The sequence below is a fragment of the Tyto alba genome, unplaced genomic scaffold (genome assembly GCF_018691265.1).
Source record: "Tyto alba isolate M040663 unplaced genomic scaffold, T.alba_DEE_v4.0 Super-Scaffold_16, whole genome shotgun sequence".
Taxonomy (NCBI): domain Eukaryota; kingdom Metazoa; phylum Chordata; class Aves; order Strigiformes; family Tytonidae; genus Tyto; species Tyto alba.
In genome coordinates this window covers 18575567-18589133 of record NW_024881278.1, presented here as the reverse complement: position 1 = coordinate 18589133, position 13567 = coordinate 18575567, and the positions used below count along the sequence as shown (strand labels likewise).

Genomic DNA, 13567 nt, shown 5'->3' with positions numbered 1-13567 from the left:
GAATGACATGGGAGCAGTGTTTCTTTCATCAAACTGGCATCACCAGAATGTCATCATGGCTTCTTACGTGATTAATTTCTTGTAAAAATATTTTACTTTAAAATATGTGTTTTCTGTGGCTTCATTTTTATAGTTCAAGGTAGGTAGCTACATTAAGTTGCACCTCTGCCAGTATCTGATTTTGTGTATTTTTCATAGGGTTTTTCACAACTTGCATTGTAGTCCCAAGAAACTAATTTTGCTGCATCCTCAGGAATATATTGTTTTATTTCAGCCAGATAAGCTCCTTGAGCTGCAACCTTTCTGATGGTGTAGAAAACTGTTAAAATAAAGAAGTGTAAATCCTCCTGTCTCTCCCAGAGATTAGAAGGTATTTGAGCTTGCTGTATCATTTTTGGAGATAATACGTTACAGGGATGCAAAGATCTTGTTTTCAGACAAATCTGACATTTATTTAGACAAATTTAAAATTTATTAGGTAAGCCTATTAAGATTGAATCAAATTTTATTAACTCTTTGAATCACAACATTTATTGACATTACCAGTCCTGTGAGCTGTAGCTTATGGGTTATCTAAGCAGGGACTTTTTGAGGGAGTTTGAATGTACCAGTTTAAGCCCTAAATATTCTTAGTCTCTCCCTTTTGCAATTCCTTCCAGCGTCACCTGAAATTAGCAGGAACCATCCCATGTCTGGATCCTACCCTGGAAGCAGCAGATGTTTATGCTTTGTAAACCTTAAAGCCTTGAAAAGATTGATAGACCAGCATAAAAGAAATTGATGCTGCAGCAGATTTTATTTATTTATCTGGAGATCCAAAATACCATTGCATCATTTTTTTAATGTATCATCTGCATTTCAGACATGAAGCTCACGACAAATTGCAAATACCAGTAGCAGAGCTGCCCGTTGATGGTGTTTTCAAAGCAACATGAAATGAATGACTTACAAAGTAGTTAAAACATGAAGCACAAGAACTGTGATTTGTGTTGTTACCCTATGCATATGTCTGTCCTTAGTAAGGTGTCTGCCCATCAAAGTGCTTGAGCTTATGTATTAGCCTCAAGTATGTAGGTAGTCCTAACTGGTACAGTAAGATCCTGTTTCTCTTTTCCTCTTGCTGAGTCTGTAAGTCTAGTGTTCACCTCAGTATTTCCTTTCTGCATCACTCTTGTCAGAAATAAATGCTCAGATGCTATTGTCTCCTTCCACAGCAAAGCCCCCCCCCCCCAATTCTATCTGTATCCCCAGATCAGAGGAATATTTATTAAGTAAAAGATTTCTGTGAAAGACCTTAGATCCTAACCTTACCCAGATCTGTCCTCCCCACAGATACCCACCTGCTGTGTGAGGCTGGGTGGGCTGCAGAAGCCCCTGGGATGTGTGCACTCCTCTCTTAGGGTTGCTCTGGTTCCAGCTCTCCTCTTACAGCCAGATCCCCTCTTCTGGCTCTGCACTTAGCTCCTGGAGGGAGAGAATATTTTTCCAGACTTTCTGTTGCCTGTGAGCATTCCCTCCAGTGAAAGGACAGCTCCCTTCTTCGTAATTATTTTCTACATGGAGGTTAAACCAAAAGGAATTTTTTGAAGTCTTTGTCCTTCATATGTGTAAGAGCAATACAGATTTTTGGGAGAATAATAAATAAATTCTAACGGCCTTTGTCACTTCTTTGTTCAAGCAGGTTGGTTTCTAACTTTTTTCAGTGCTTCTTGTGTTGGGGCTCTTAAAGGGTACATTTACTTCAGATGAACAGTTTTATAGATCCTGGAACCTATCTAGCTGTAATGTATCTGAATGACAGCTTTTGTCTTAGAAAGGGTGGCAGATATGACTCATCAGTAAGTCAGTTTTGCTGAGCATCTGTCTGCATAATTCTTCCAGTCTTTGATCTCAAGAAGCAAAGAAAAGCCCTCTTCCCTGAATGTCTATGTATACATATGTATATATATATGTATGCACACACATGAAATTTATATACATAGTCTGTTTGTAACATATTTAGAAATAGAAATGTATTTCAGTATGTTTCTACACATTTTTAGTTCAAGTAGATTGTGAACATAGGGTGAAAAGAGTTCTTAAATTCTTCAATGTGTTGGGTACTAGTCTCCAGTGAAGATTACAGTCATATGTTATACAGACTGAAAAGAAAAACATGGAGCCACAGAATTAGAATACAAACATCATTGCAATCTCTTTCAAGAGATATGCTCAAAAAACATGCTCAAAAGCATATATACAAAATATGCTCAAAAGCATGTGCTTCTGAAGTCTGGAGAGTTGTTTGCTGAGTAATGAAGTGCTGTGTTACATAATTTCTTAAAAGTGAAGTGACTGGAAGATGTTACAAAAACATGTCTTCAGAGCCTGGTGTGGAACAAGGAGATGAGCACTAGGGTGACTGGTTTGACACATACTTCTGCCTGATCTCTGCGCGAGACAGCGGCTGACTACCAGAGGCTGGCAGTCTCAGTCTGTAACCTCTCTGCATTTCTCCCGTGGCAATGCCACTGCCCCTGCTTAGTGGATGTGGCTCTGTGACCAACAGGCTGTCTTTTGTCAGTCATCTCCATTGACTCCTTGAAGGGTCAGAGGACCAGAGGTCCTCTGGGAGAATTGTCTTCTGTCTTCTCAAAATGACTGTGCTGTTCGAAAGGCTGTTTTATCTCTCATTTCGACAGAAAAAAAGTCACAGAATTCTGTGTCTTAATCTGGAAGGGTAGCTCAGCATGGCCTCTACGGACAGATATCTGTGAGAACACAGGGATGTGATAATACAAAACTGCACAATGTATTTACCAGAAAGTGTTTCTAAATTAGGTAGGAAATGAAAAGCTGACATGCAATTAAAATGAGATTTTATATTGTCATTCTCCTTTTCCCAGTGTCCTGATTTCAGGCAAAAAAAGTACAGTGTGAAAGCAATGCTTATGTGTTTTTGGACCTCAGGTCCTGTTTTTGAAAGTAAGGCAGGACATGCCTGGCCTATCCACTCTGAGCTCAAGTGTCTCTGCCTCTTTTCTCTGATGCTCTACTAAATCTTATTACCAAATACATTGTAAAGCCAGGAAGTTTGGATGTAGTACAAGTTAGGACTTGTACTCAGACACAACTCATACCTATCCTAAGATACAGTACAGAGCCAGCCTAAGAATCCACATAACTTAAAAAATGGGAATTAAATTCCTAAAATTTTAAGATATTTTAAAATGTTATCTCAATTCCATTTACTATCAAAAAAAGCTCAAATTTTCACCATTATAAAGACCATTAAAGAAGAAAAACCTATTACTTTTACTGTAACCATATAATATTATTCTTAAAATCATTGTGCATAGAGGTGTTTAATGGGTACTGTGTGCTGGGTGACCCCATCTGTGCTCATTCCTCAGTCATCTCATGTGAAGCAACTAGCAGACAAAGGCTCTGGAAGAAGGTAAATAGTTTACATACTTCAAGAATTTAAACTGCTCACATCCTTATTCTAACGCTGACTGGTTCTGTAGTGCTGAAGTGAAACTGATTTTCAAGTCAGAATTTAGTTTGTAGGTGGAATATAAGAAAAGCTAGGAAGAAATGCCACTGAGGCAGTCAGTTAACTTTAATATTGTAAAGTAATTTTTTACAAGTCAAGAAATTCCCATGTTACGATTACACAAAGTGTTTACAGGCTGCAACAGGTGATAAGTGTACAGATTATAATAGAGTTTTCATGATTCTAACTGTACTGAGATTCAAAAAGCACTGAGTTACTACTACTGTTGTATAAGTTAGGATAAACCAAGGGGCTCAGTTGACAGAAAGAAATTATGAAGGAAGGGAAGAAAGACATGGCAAGCTTGTGACAAATTAAGTGGTTGTGTTTGCTCTAGAAGTAAGGCATCAGTCAAGAAAAGAGGCTGAAGACAAAGAATAGAGTGGCAGAGAGAATTGAATCTAAAAACACTGACAATGAATTGCTTGCTACTTGAACACCGAGGGTGAGATCCTGGCTCTTAGTGATGTTAGTGGAAACCTGCTGCATGAGCCTGGGTTCTTGTTCTGGGCTAAGGAGATGTTAATATGTAATATTCTGGTAAGTTTGTGCAGTGGATGTAGTCAGAAAGATGCTACCCTGAAATTAGTGCCCTGACATGTACATATGGTAGGAGTTATGTTATATATTATTTTATTTTAAAATTATGCTTGGGAATACTCTTAGATGAGGATCTGCTCATAGGCACTGACCAAACTAAGGAGAAAAGATGTCCTCTGGTCCAAAGAACTGAAAATGCAGTTACCCCTCCAGAAAAATCTGCAGGCAACATTCAAAGACTTTATGAGATAGTAGTATTGATCTCAGTAAAGCAGCAACCTTACCTAACTGTCATGCTTGTTAATAAGGAAGACTCTTACAGAAGACTCTGAAGGAATATAATGCAGCAGCTTTGTCAGTATTTGAGGCTGGCTTCTTAAAAGAAAAGTTGAAACCAGGACACTCCCTAACATGGGAACAGTGCAGAAGAAAGCATAGTACTGTGTATTTGGAAACTTAGTAACTGTCATGGTTTGACCCCAACTGGGAACTAAGCAGCACTCAGCCACTTGCTCACTCCTCCTTGCCCACCCAGTGGGATGGTGGGGAGAATTCGAAAGGAAAAAAAAGTAAAACTCATAGGTTGAGATCAGAAGGGTTTAATAATTGAAAAAAAAAAAAAAAAAAAAGGAATAATCTGGCCCTTTATAACTAAAACTGTTTAAAACAATTGGTAAAGTAAATCGGTAAAGGTACAAAGAAAGCCAATGAAAAATTACTTATATGCAATATTCAACAGATTTATTTAAATAGGTAAATATATTATTTAATAAAAAAGTGTCTTTAATTCAGAAAAAAAGTGGCAGCTGATGGGTCTATACGATCATTAATTTCTTGAAAGAGACAAATAAGAAATTGCTATTCAAGTATTTCTCATAACATAAGAATTTATAAAATTACTTTGAAGCACATAAAAATCACAAATGGGGAATGCTTTTTAAATGATCCACAAATAAATTGCAGAACTTACTGCCACAGAATGACTTGGTTCCCAAAATACAAGTAAGCTCCAAAAGTAGTTAGATAAATTCATGGTAAAATGATCCACCCAAACCAATCTGAACACCATGATGCAGATGCTGCCTCCTGCTCAGAAAGTCCCTGAAACTGTGCTTGGTCAGCACGTAGGAGGATGTATGAAGAGAAAACATCACGTGCCTACTTGCCCTGAGTCTTTTCCTAATTAGCAGTTGGCTAAAATCAGAGACCTAATAATAGTGGCTAATTGTCCTTTTAAGCCATCTGTTGTGTTTTGTTAAGTCTGACCCAACAGAGTAGTTTTGGGTTAAATTGTATCTTTTTTTCCTGGAAGTCTGTAGGTACAGAGTAGTGCAGCTAGGAAATGCATAGCTGTAATGGATCTTCGAGCGGTTTAGATTGACACATCTTATAGATAAAAGATGCTGAGGTAGTATGGCTTCAAAACTGTGTAGTGATGATATAAAGCTCTGAAAGCATTTTACATCTGGATCTGTATAAAACTTGGTCTTGCTACACCACCTAAACAGGTGCCTTGCTCTGGGTAGTGCATTCATCTAGAACAATAAACTGTAATAAAACATTAACGGTCCCGTAAAATTATATTGATTCAGTGCTTTACCATAAGATGTCCTCACTAGACAGCATGTTCCCATTGGCAGGTACAAGGACTTTTGATGAAAGTTCCTAGTCCATTGAAATGAAACAGTACTCAGATTGTATTCAGTAGGCTTTATAATGCAGCACACTGGGGTTTATAAATCAAGGGAATATCTGTAGCATGTAAATTATGAAATCAATACAAAGGGTGGTTTTCACGTCCTGCTTAGTCTGATGTGCCCCTTCCTACAGTAATGTAAACACCTGTCAGTATCAGTGGTGCTGTATTTACTGTTGCCAAGTTATACAAATCTAGAAGCTTTATTCTTCCAATCCAAAGGAAAGTTAAACAGTCTTCCCGTTCCCTTTCCCCATCCTTTCTCCTCCCTCAGAAGTATTGAAAATCACACATCTTTGATGTCCACCTTTCTGTTTTCTTTAAGAAAAAAAAATAAAATGAAAACAGTTGAAGGTATAGAAGATAAACCAGTGTAAAGTCTATGTAGAGATACCCCAGCTGGCTTTCTGTTGACCACCTCACATGTTGAAAATGGCTTAAGTGTGGCAGCAAGGTCACTGTGGCTGTGGAGATGCAGCTGTGGGCTTCAAAATGGCTACTTAGTGCATCTGAGCTTTGAAAATGGCAAACTGCAAATGGTGGACTTAAGTTGAGATCCCATCATGAAAAGCTGATGGCTTGGTTAATCCAGCATTGGTATTTTGTTACTTCTGTCCCGATCAACTTCCATGGGCACTGTTTAGAAACAAAAATGTTTTCATTTACAAATTGTCGGTGTATTTTGGTGTGGAAAAAATTATTGCTACTGTACAATGCTGTTCCTCTGCAATAGACTGCCCACACAGAAATCCATTCTGGTCTACCCTATTGCCGAATGTCTTTGTGTGCATAATTATTGTTGGACAACTCGCCAAGCAGAAACTATTAGTTAAACGTTAATTTAAGCTTTGCAGTATTGCTTCCTCTGTTGCTATTTTGTTAAATACCAATTATTATTATAAGGATCACGATTATGAAATGAGTCCTGTTTTAAAGTTCCAGAATGAAACTACAGTTTACGTTACTGAAAATATTAATTGCAAGTTTAAAAATCCTTTTTTAATATGTAGCATTTAATACTGGTGTATATATATCTGCAATAGATATATAACTAATCAGGAATACTTCTTGTGATTAAAATTTACAGTAGGTAACATGCTAAAATAGGAAATGTTTCATATTTCTCAAGACTATGTAAGTGTCACTAATGGCAAGCTTGTTCATGTTAGCTGCTAGAACTGAATTTTTCAAGAATGACATTTGTGACGTATATAGTTGTATAAACTTAGAGATACACGTTTGATATTTGACTCTGATTTTTTTATTAATATAGTGAATGTTTTATACCTGTAAGTGTAATTGTTAATATTTAATTATTGAATTATCTGTTCTACAAAAGTGTTGTAATTAATTGAAGTTCATTTGATGCAAAACAATGCATGGGTAATTTTTCCTGGAGTTTTAAAATGACTATGTTTTAAGAAGTGCATTTGCTTCTCTAACTCAATAGAGAAATATTTTGGGAAACTCTCATTTTAAATCTTTGTCTAATGCATATTTTTCTTCATCAAATAGTTGCAACAGTAAATATAACTGTGTTTGCCATCTAGCTAGGTGATGCTGTTACTGTTACTGTGATTTTGCATTCTCCTTAATGGTCTGGAGTTTACAGCTCTGCTGCATGCTGAAGTGTTTAGGGTGTCTGCTGAAAACTAAATTGTAGACTGACTGAATGATAAAACTCGAGCAGAGCAACACTGATCTTTTTCTGTTTTATTGCTTGGACTAAATAAGTGATTTAATCAATTTACTGCGTAATGTATATTAATATCACTGTTTCATGAATATTGACAAAAATCTTTTTAAACTTGCAGCAAGTAGTGGCAGCAATAAATGCAGGAATCATACCTTTAGGAAACACATCTACTCAGAACAGTCACTGGGACTTGGGAAGTTCCTTCTTCTTTGCTGGAACTGTTATTACCACCATAGGTAGGACACAGCTTATTATCTTTTTATAGTAAATGAGCCGAAACTCTTTTGATTTCCAGTGTGTGCATATATTTGTTAATAGTAAATCTTCCAAATCTTCTGGTTTAAACTAGACAGTTACTTTTTAGCTGCAGAGGCAAAAATGATAGCTGTCCGTAAGAGGCCTTAGCAAAATTATTCTGTAGAAGAAAAATTTGCAGTATATTTCTGAGAGGTGACTTGAAGATGTTGTGGAAACATTTTCAGGGGGGAATTTGGTCAACTGTGTAATCACAAGTGTTAAATAGGGCATGACTTAAAGCACATATGCATTAAACCTTGACTGAAATGTATGTATTTTCAGGTCTGTATAATCCCATTCTATATTGTTGTTTTCTCTAGATTGTGAAAGAGATGAGAAAATGGTAAAGACTCAGTTCGGCTTAATTTAATCAGTTATGAGCATTGTATTGATAGGCAGATTTATGTTTAAAAGCTTACTTTGAGGCTTCTGTTGCATTCAAAGAAGTCCAGACCTGTAGGGTGATTTATCTGTACTCACAAGCCCAGGGAGTTTTCTGGATCCTTTCTGCATTTAAGAGCCAAAGTCTCTCTAAGCAGGTGTCAATAGGAGCAGCATTTCATCTTTCAATTTCTTCCCTTTGATTACAATATAGTGCATGTGGTATACTGTTCAAACATGTAATGTAGCTCACAGATCACAGAAGGGTCATCCACAAAGGTGGATGTAAATTTGGAGAAGAAATAAAATGAGAAAAATTTAAGACCTACATTACAAGAGTAAATGTGTAAGGGAATGTAGCATTGTTACAAATAATTACCTCTATATAATATTTATATGCATATTATAATGGAAGAGGATGTTCAAGTGTTGTATGTACATTTGTTCTTTATGTAGAATTGCATAAGTACTATATTTTTTGTGTGTTTGAGTGTATACATGTCTATATATATGTATAAATATTGTGTTTATGTTTAAAATTTTTCCATATCTAGAGTAACTGAAACACAGGTTTAGTGAAAACAGAGTGAAACTCTTACCTCCTTGAGAATAGTAACAAAACGTACTGATTTTATAGTAGTAGGTCCACAAGGTAATAAAAACCCAAGGATTGACAAATGTAATTTTAACAGACTATAACAAAAAAAAAAAAGCAAGAACCTTGAAAGGATAGCTTTATGAACAGTCTTACCCTCTTCTGACAGCACAAAGCTTTATGTTGTAAGTAAGTATCCATGGTCCTGTAGAAAGTGCTTAATATTTGTTTCAGTTCCCAATAAGTTAACATGAAATGAAAGTTAACATATGAAAATTCTTCAAGGAATTAAATGATTCAAAAATTATTTTAAAGCAGTGGACCATTTTGTTTCACCATTTTATTTCCAAGTAGAACCAAGGCTTTTCTAAATCAAAATGTTTCCTGATTTAATTAATTGACCTGATTTTACCAAAACATGCTTGAGCCCTGCTTAGAGGAGAGTGGGGGATCTGCAAAAGCATCCAGGCCTCTGATCCACTGTCCCCAAGAGGCAAGATAACCCAATAGGAAATACACTTGAAAATTAGTATTTCAGGTCATTTTTGCAAAGCAGAGTAGTCAGAATCAGGCCAAACTAGGCAACTGTAAATATTTATTTCAGGTTTTGTGATAGAAACCCGAGAAAATACGGGAAAAAATATCTTCTGTAAAATATTTTGGCTTTGGAGTAACTGTGTTTTTCATCAGAGACCCTTTCTGATGGGAAGCTCCTGGTCAGTTGCAGTTTTGAGCTTCATTTCTTGGGACCTCAGAACAGCACACTTACATGAAAGCTGTAGTGTGGTTGGCATTGTCTTACTTTCCGATGGTTCAAAGGCGTTGCGGTGTGACAACAGGTGGAGCTGCCATGAAAAGCCCTTGAAGTTGCGACTTTCTCAGGAAAATGGTGACAAGCGTAAATTTTGGGTGTGCTTTTCCTTATTTTTTTTTTTTATTATTATGTGCAATCAAGTGGTTTTGTGTTCAGAGCAGTATCTTTTCATATATGAGTAACCTTTTGAAAATGAAGGCATTCCTCCCATTAGGAGGCATATGGTTATCATGTAACTTGATATTTTAATTTCTCAAGAGAGTAAAAATGTGGTTTATGAGCATCTCCAGAGAGTTGCCATAGGTTTCAGCCAAACACTACAGATATTCTCTATGGACAAAGGCAGAACTTTATAAATTCATAAAACAACTTTACAGGAATAATTTGTAAAAGTGATTTTATAAATATGAATAAAATTTATAAATACCATGTCCTTTAAACTGTATATCTTAAGAAATACTTGCATAGAAGAAAAAAGGATTACTACCATTTAGAGAAAATGATAGCTTTCCAGTGTTGCCACAGATCCTCTAGCCTTCCAAACCTCCTATTACTATAATTTTACCTTACCATTTAGCTCACACTCCTCCTGGTGATATCTCAGAATCCAAGAAATTCCTGTGGAACCAAGAGTTTATTTATGGATAGTGTTTGCCAAACCTTTCTTTAATGACAGTAGCGCTTTCATCCCACAAGTATTTAGTTCCTGGGGAGAGGGGATAATAAATAAAGCCTTTAGCATTTCCCTAAGCTATAAGTTATTGTTTTACAGTTACTGTTATTATTGTATCACAGCAGTGATGAACATCTAAGTGAAAACTATTGACCGTGTATTTTGGTGGGTATTGGCAGCAGTCCAGAACCATCTGTAGTTTCTTACTCTTCTGGGTCTTCTGTAGGCTGCTGAAAGGCTTTGTGATGGGGACATGTAAATCTATTGAGCTTCAAAGCCAGCTAACAAAAGCAGAGGTAACACTAGAGAAAGCATGGCTTCATGTTTATTTAATGTATTTTTTTTTTATTCTCTTGTAATCCTTCTTGTTATCCAATAAATGTTTCAGTTCATATTATAAAATTAATAATCTTGGTTTTAATAGAACATGATCTGTCATACTGCTACTAGATATTTCCTAAGAAGTGGTTTTAGTTGAGAGGTCAGGGTCAAACAATTTCACAAGATTTTATTTAGAAAAGATCTTTTGTAGCTTTTTTTCCCCATGTCTGAGCAGGTTGGTTTTGGCTTTGTATTTTTTACTGTGCAACAGCATAAAACTTGTTTCAGGAAGGGGCCTCACTGGTTGTGGGTTTGGCTTGCTTAGTTAGGTGTTCTTGCTTGTGGATATGTTTGTAGAACAAATGCGCCTCCTCGCAACAAGGAAATGTGAAACTACGTGATTACTCTGTGCATATGGAGCCATTTCAGACAGTCCCTACAAAGGAAAAAGGTAACAGGGGGAAAAGCGAATGCAAAAATTGTCTATGAAAAATATTGTTGCATTGTTCCCTGGGATATTGTGCATGCTGCAAAGCACAGAAGGTACTCTATTTTTCTACTTGAAAATGTCATTATCCAGTCAGTCCTGTGCTAAGACCACATGTCCAAAGAAAAGAAAGAGTTGGGAAGAAAAGCAAGAAAAAATGGTAACTGAATCATAAAGCTGGAGATAGTGTTGAGGAAGAGTAGAAAATAATCTTTATGTCACCTTTTTATTCTGAAAGCTCATTGTTGGCTCTGCACATGTTCTTTATCCTCTAGATCACTTCCTTCAATAGGTAGGTTAACTCAGAAATGGGCATACAGACACAACCTGTGCACACCCCACTTCCCCCAAAACAACTTGTATTTTAGGGCCTGAGATAGTTTTATATTGGCAGCAGGGTAGGAAAGGAGACCTCTTACTGCAAGCTTGAGGCCTGCATCTAGGAAAATGTAAAAACAAAATAGACGTGCCAAAGCCTTGAGCTTAGCAGTTGTTTTCCTGAATGACTACTCTCTCAGCCCGTAAAAAATGTAGTGTCAACCATAATATCAGAAACCGTATCATGATAACCTCTGCTGGACTCGTATGGATCTTCATCTAAAATAGCTGTATTATTTCTGCTGTTATTCCAGCCAGTCTATTAAGATTTTTTCAAGCACTGCAAGTGGACGTACAGTGGAAGGGGCACTTCCTCAGACTCCTGGAAGGTGGAGTATCTTGAATAGCAGTTGTGAGTATGCGGGGAGTGCCAGCAACCTCACTGCTACCTGTGGTTTGCCAGAGAGCATCCTTTCAAACAGAGTCATGTCTACATGGGGGGTGAGCTCACAGAGCTCCATTAATACCTTAGCACTTGAGGATTTGCAGCCCTATTGATGTCCAGATCCAACAGTTGTTAATAATTGTGTCTACAAATCAAAAAAGGAAGAACACGTAATATTTTTTTTTGCAATTTTCCACTTTTTTTTCACTAGTCCTCAATTTTTGAACCCAAACTTCACATATGCACTGGAAACTGAACCTCTTGAGAAGTTCACTCATGCCTAAAGTCTTTACCGTAGCTTCATTGCAGCTAGCTGTGGAAAAAAGGTTAAGTTTTTTGGGTCTGAGAGCCCAGCAACCATTATTAAAGAGTGAAAAGTGATGTGAATCTTTTTTTAAAAAAGAAAAAGAAACATATTGTAAATATTTATGTTTTAGAGTACAGCCGTGAGTAGCAAGCAGCTAAGATTCTGAAAAAAAGATTAATATTTTTGACTAGATATCTGAACTTGATATGTCACTTTGAGAGTTACAATTAGTTATGAAGCTTCAAATGCAATTTAACTGCAAGGAATACCTCTTTCTGCCGTTTTCCCACTGCCTGGACACAAGCTATTCTTGTAAAGGCAGGGTATTTTAAAAAATCTTATTAAATTGGTTATTGATTTGAAACAATGATAAAATTCTGTTGATAAATCTGTCCCTCCTGGCACCATTTCACTGCATTTTTGAAGTACAAAGTAACAGAACAATGTATTGATAACTGAAAATATACAAAATATGTTTGATATTATAAAAAGACAAATACTGTTGATAATGAAATGTGTTACCTATTATGTCAGATGATCATAAAGATAAAAAAATTGCAAATGATGTTGAAAAATTTATTCCCTTAGTTTAGAAAAGCAAGAAGCATCACATACTTATAACGGTTTTCTTTTTTGTTTGTTTGTGCCACCAAAGAAAAAACAGAGCTATCGAGGATGAACATAGAAATTTAATTTGAAAAGATTACTCCAATTTGCTTATCAGAATATAAACGCTAGGATTTCTGTTTGTGTACTTGAAATGAAAGAGAGAAGAAGGAATCAAAAGAGAGTGAAGTGCAAATGCTGAGGTGATTGAGAAGAGGGTTAGTGAAAAACTCCTAAAAGCAAAAAACATAAAATACATTTGCCTGAAAAATATTCTGATATGGGATTTCCTCCATCATATCAGTATTCAAATCTGCATTTGGGACTATGACTTAAATTAACTTGACTACATGGTGGACATTGTATATGGCTTCTGAGGACCTGTTTCTTTCAAGGCTTCTCAACTTGAAATAATCTTCTTTGGTTCCCTTTCCAAAACAACAGGTAAAGTTTCATTAACGCAAGGTCATGGATTTTATCCTCCACCAGTAGCCTGGATGCATGCGTCCAGATTTCATATAGCTTCTAACAGGGGTGTGTATGTGGCAAAGCTGAGTATAACCGGTTGATAAGACCAGCTGCAGAGCAATGCAGAAAAGAAGTGGTTAAGATTTATGGTCTGTGAAAATGTGGTAGTGAGAGACATGACAAAGAGGTTTCTGGGGAATGAGGTGGAAATGCTCCTTCTATCACTTACTGTGCAGAGGACTCCACTGAAAACTCCTGCTGTCTTACCGTGCTTTCATATTGACTCTCAAACTGTGTTAAATATGTATATCGCATCTGATAAAATATCAACAGAAAGAACTATTTTGTTTATAAAAATTCCCCCCTGAGATCTCTTCAGAATTCAATC

At 36.5% G+C, this 13567-nt stretch overlaps 1 protein-coding gene across 3 annotated transcripts in view; it reads left to right on the top strand.

Moving 5' to 3' along the window:
- KCNK2 (potassium two pore domain channel subfamily K member 2) overlaps window positions 1–13567 on the top strand; it is a 106859-nt gene that overhangs the window by 35922 nt on the left and 57370 nt on the right. For all 3 annotated transcript variants that reach the window (XM_032989539.2, XM_042789854.1, XM_042789855.1), the window contains exon 4: window positions 7586–7703. In XM_032989539.2, coding sequence (XP_032845430.1) covers window positions 7586–7703 — 118 coding nt within the window. The remainder of the gene's footprint in view (window positions 1–7585; window positions 7704–13567) is intronic.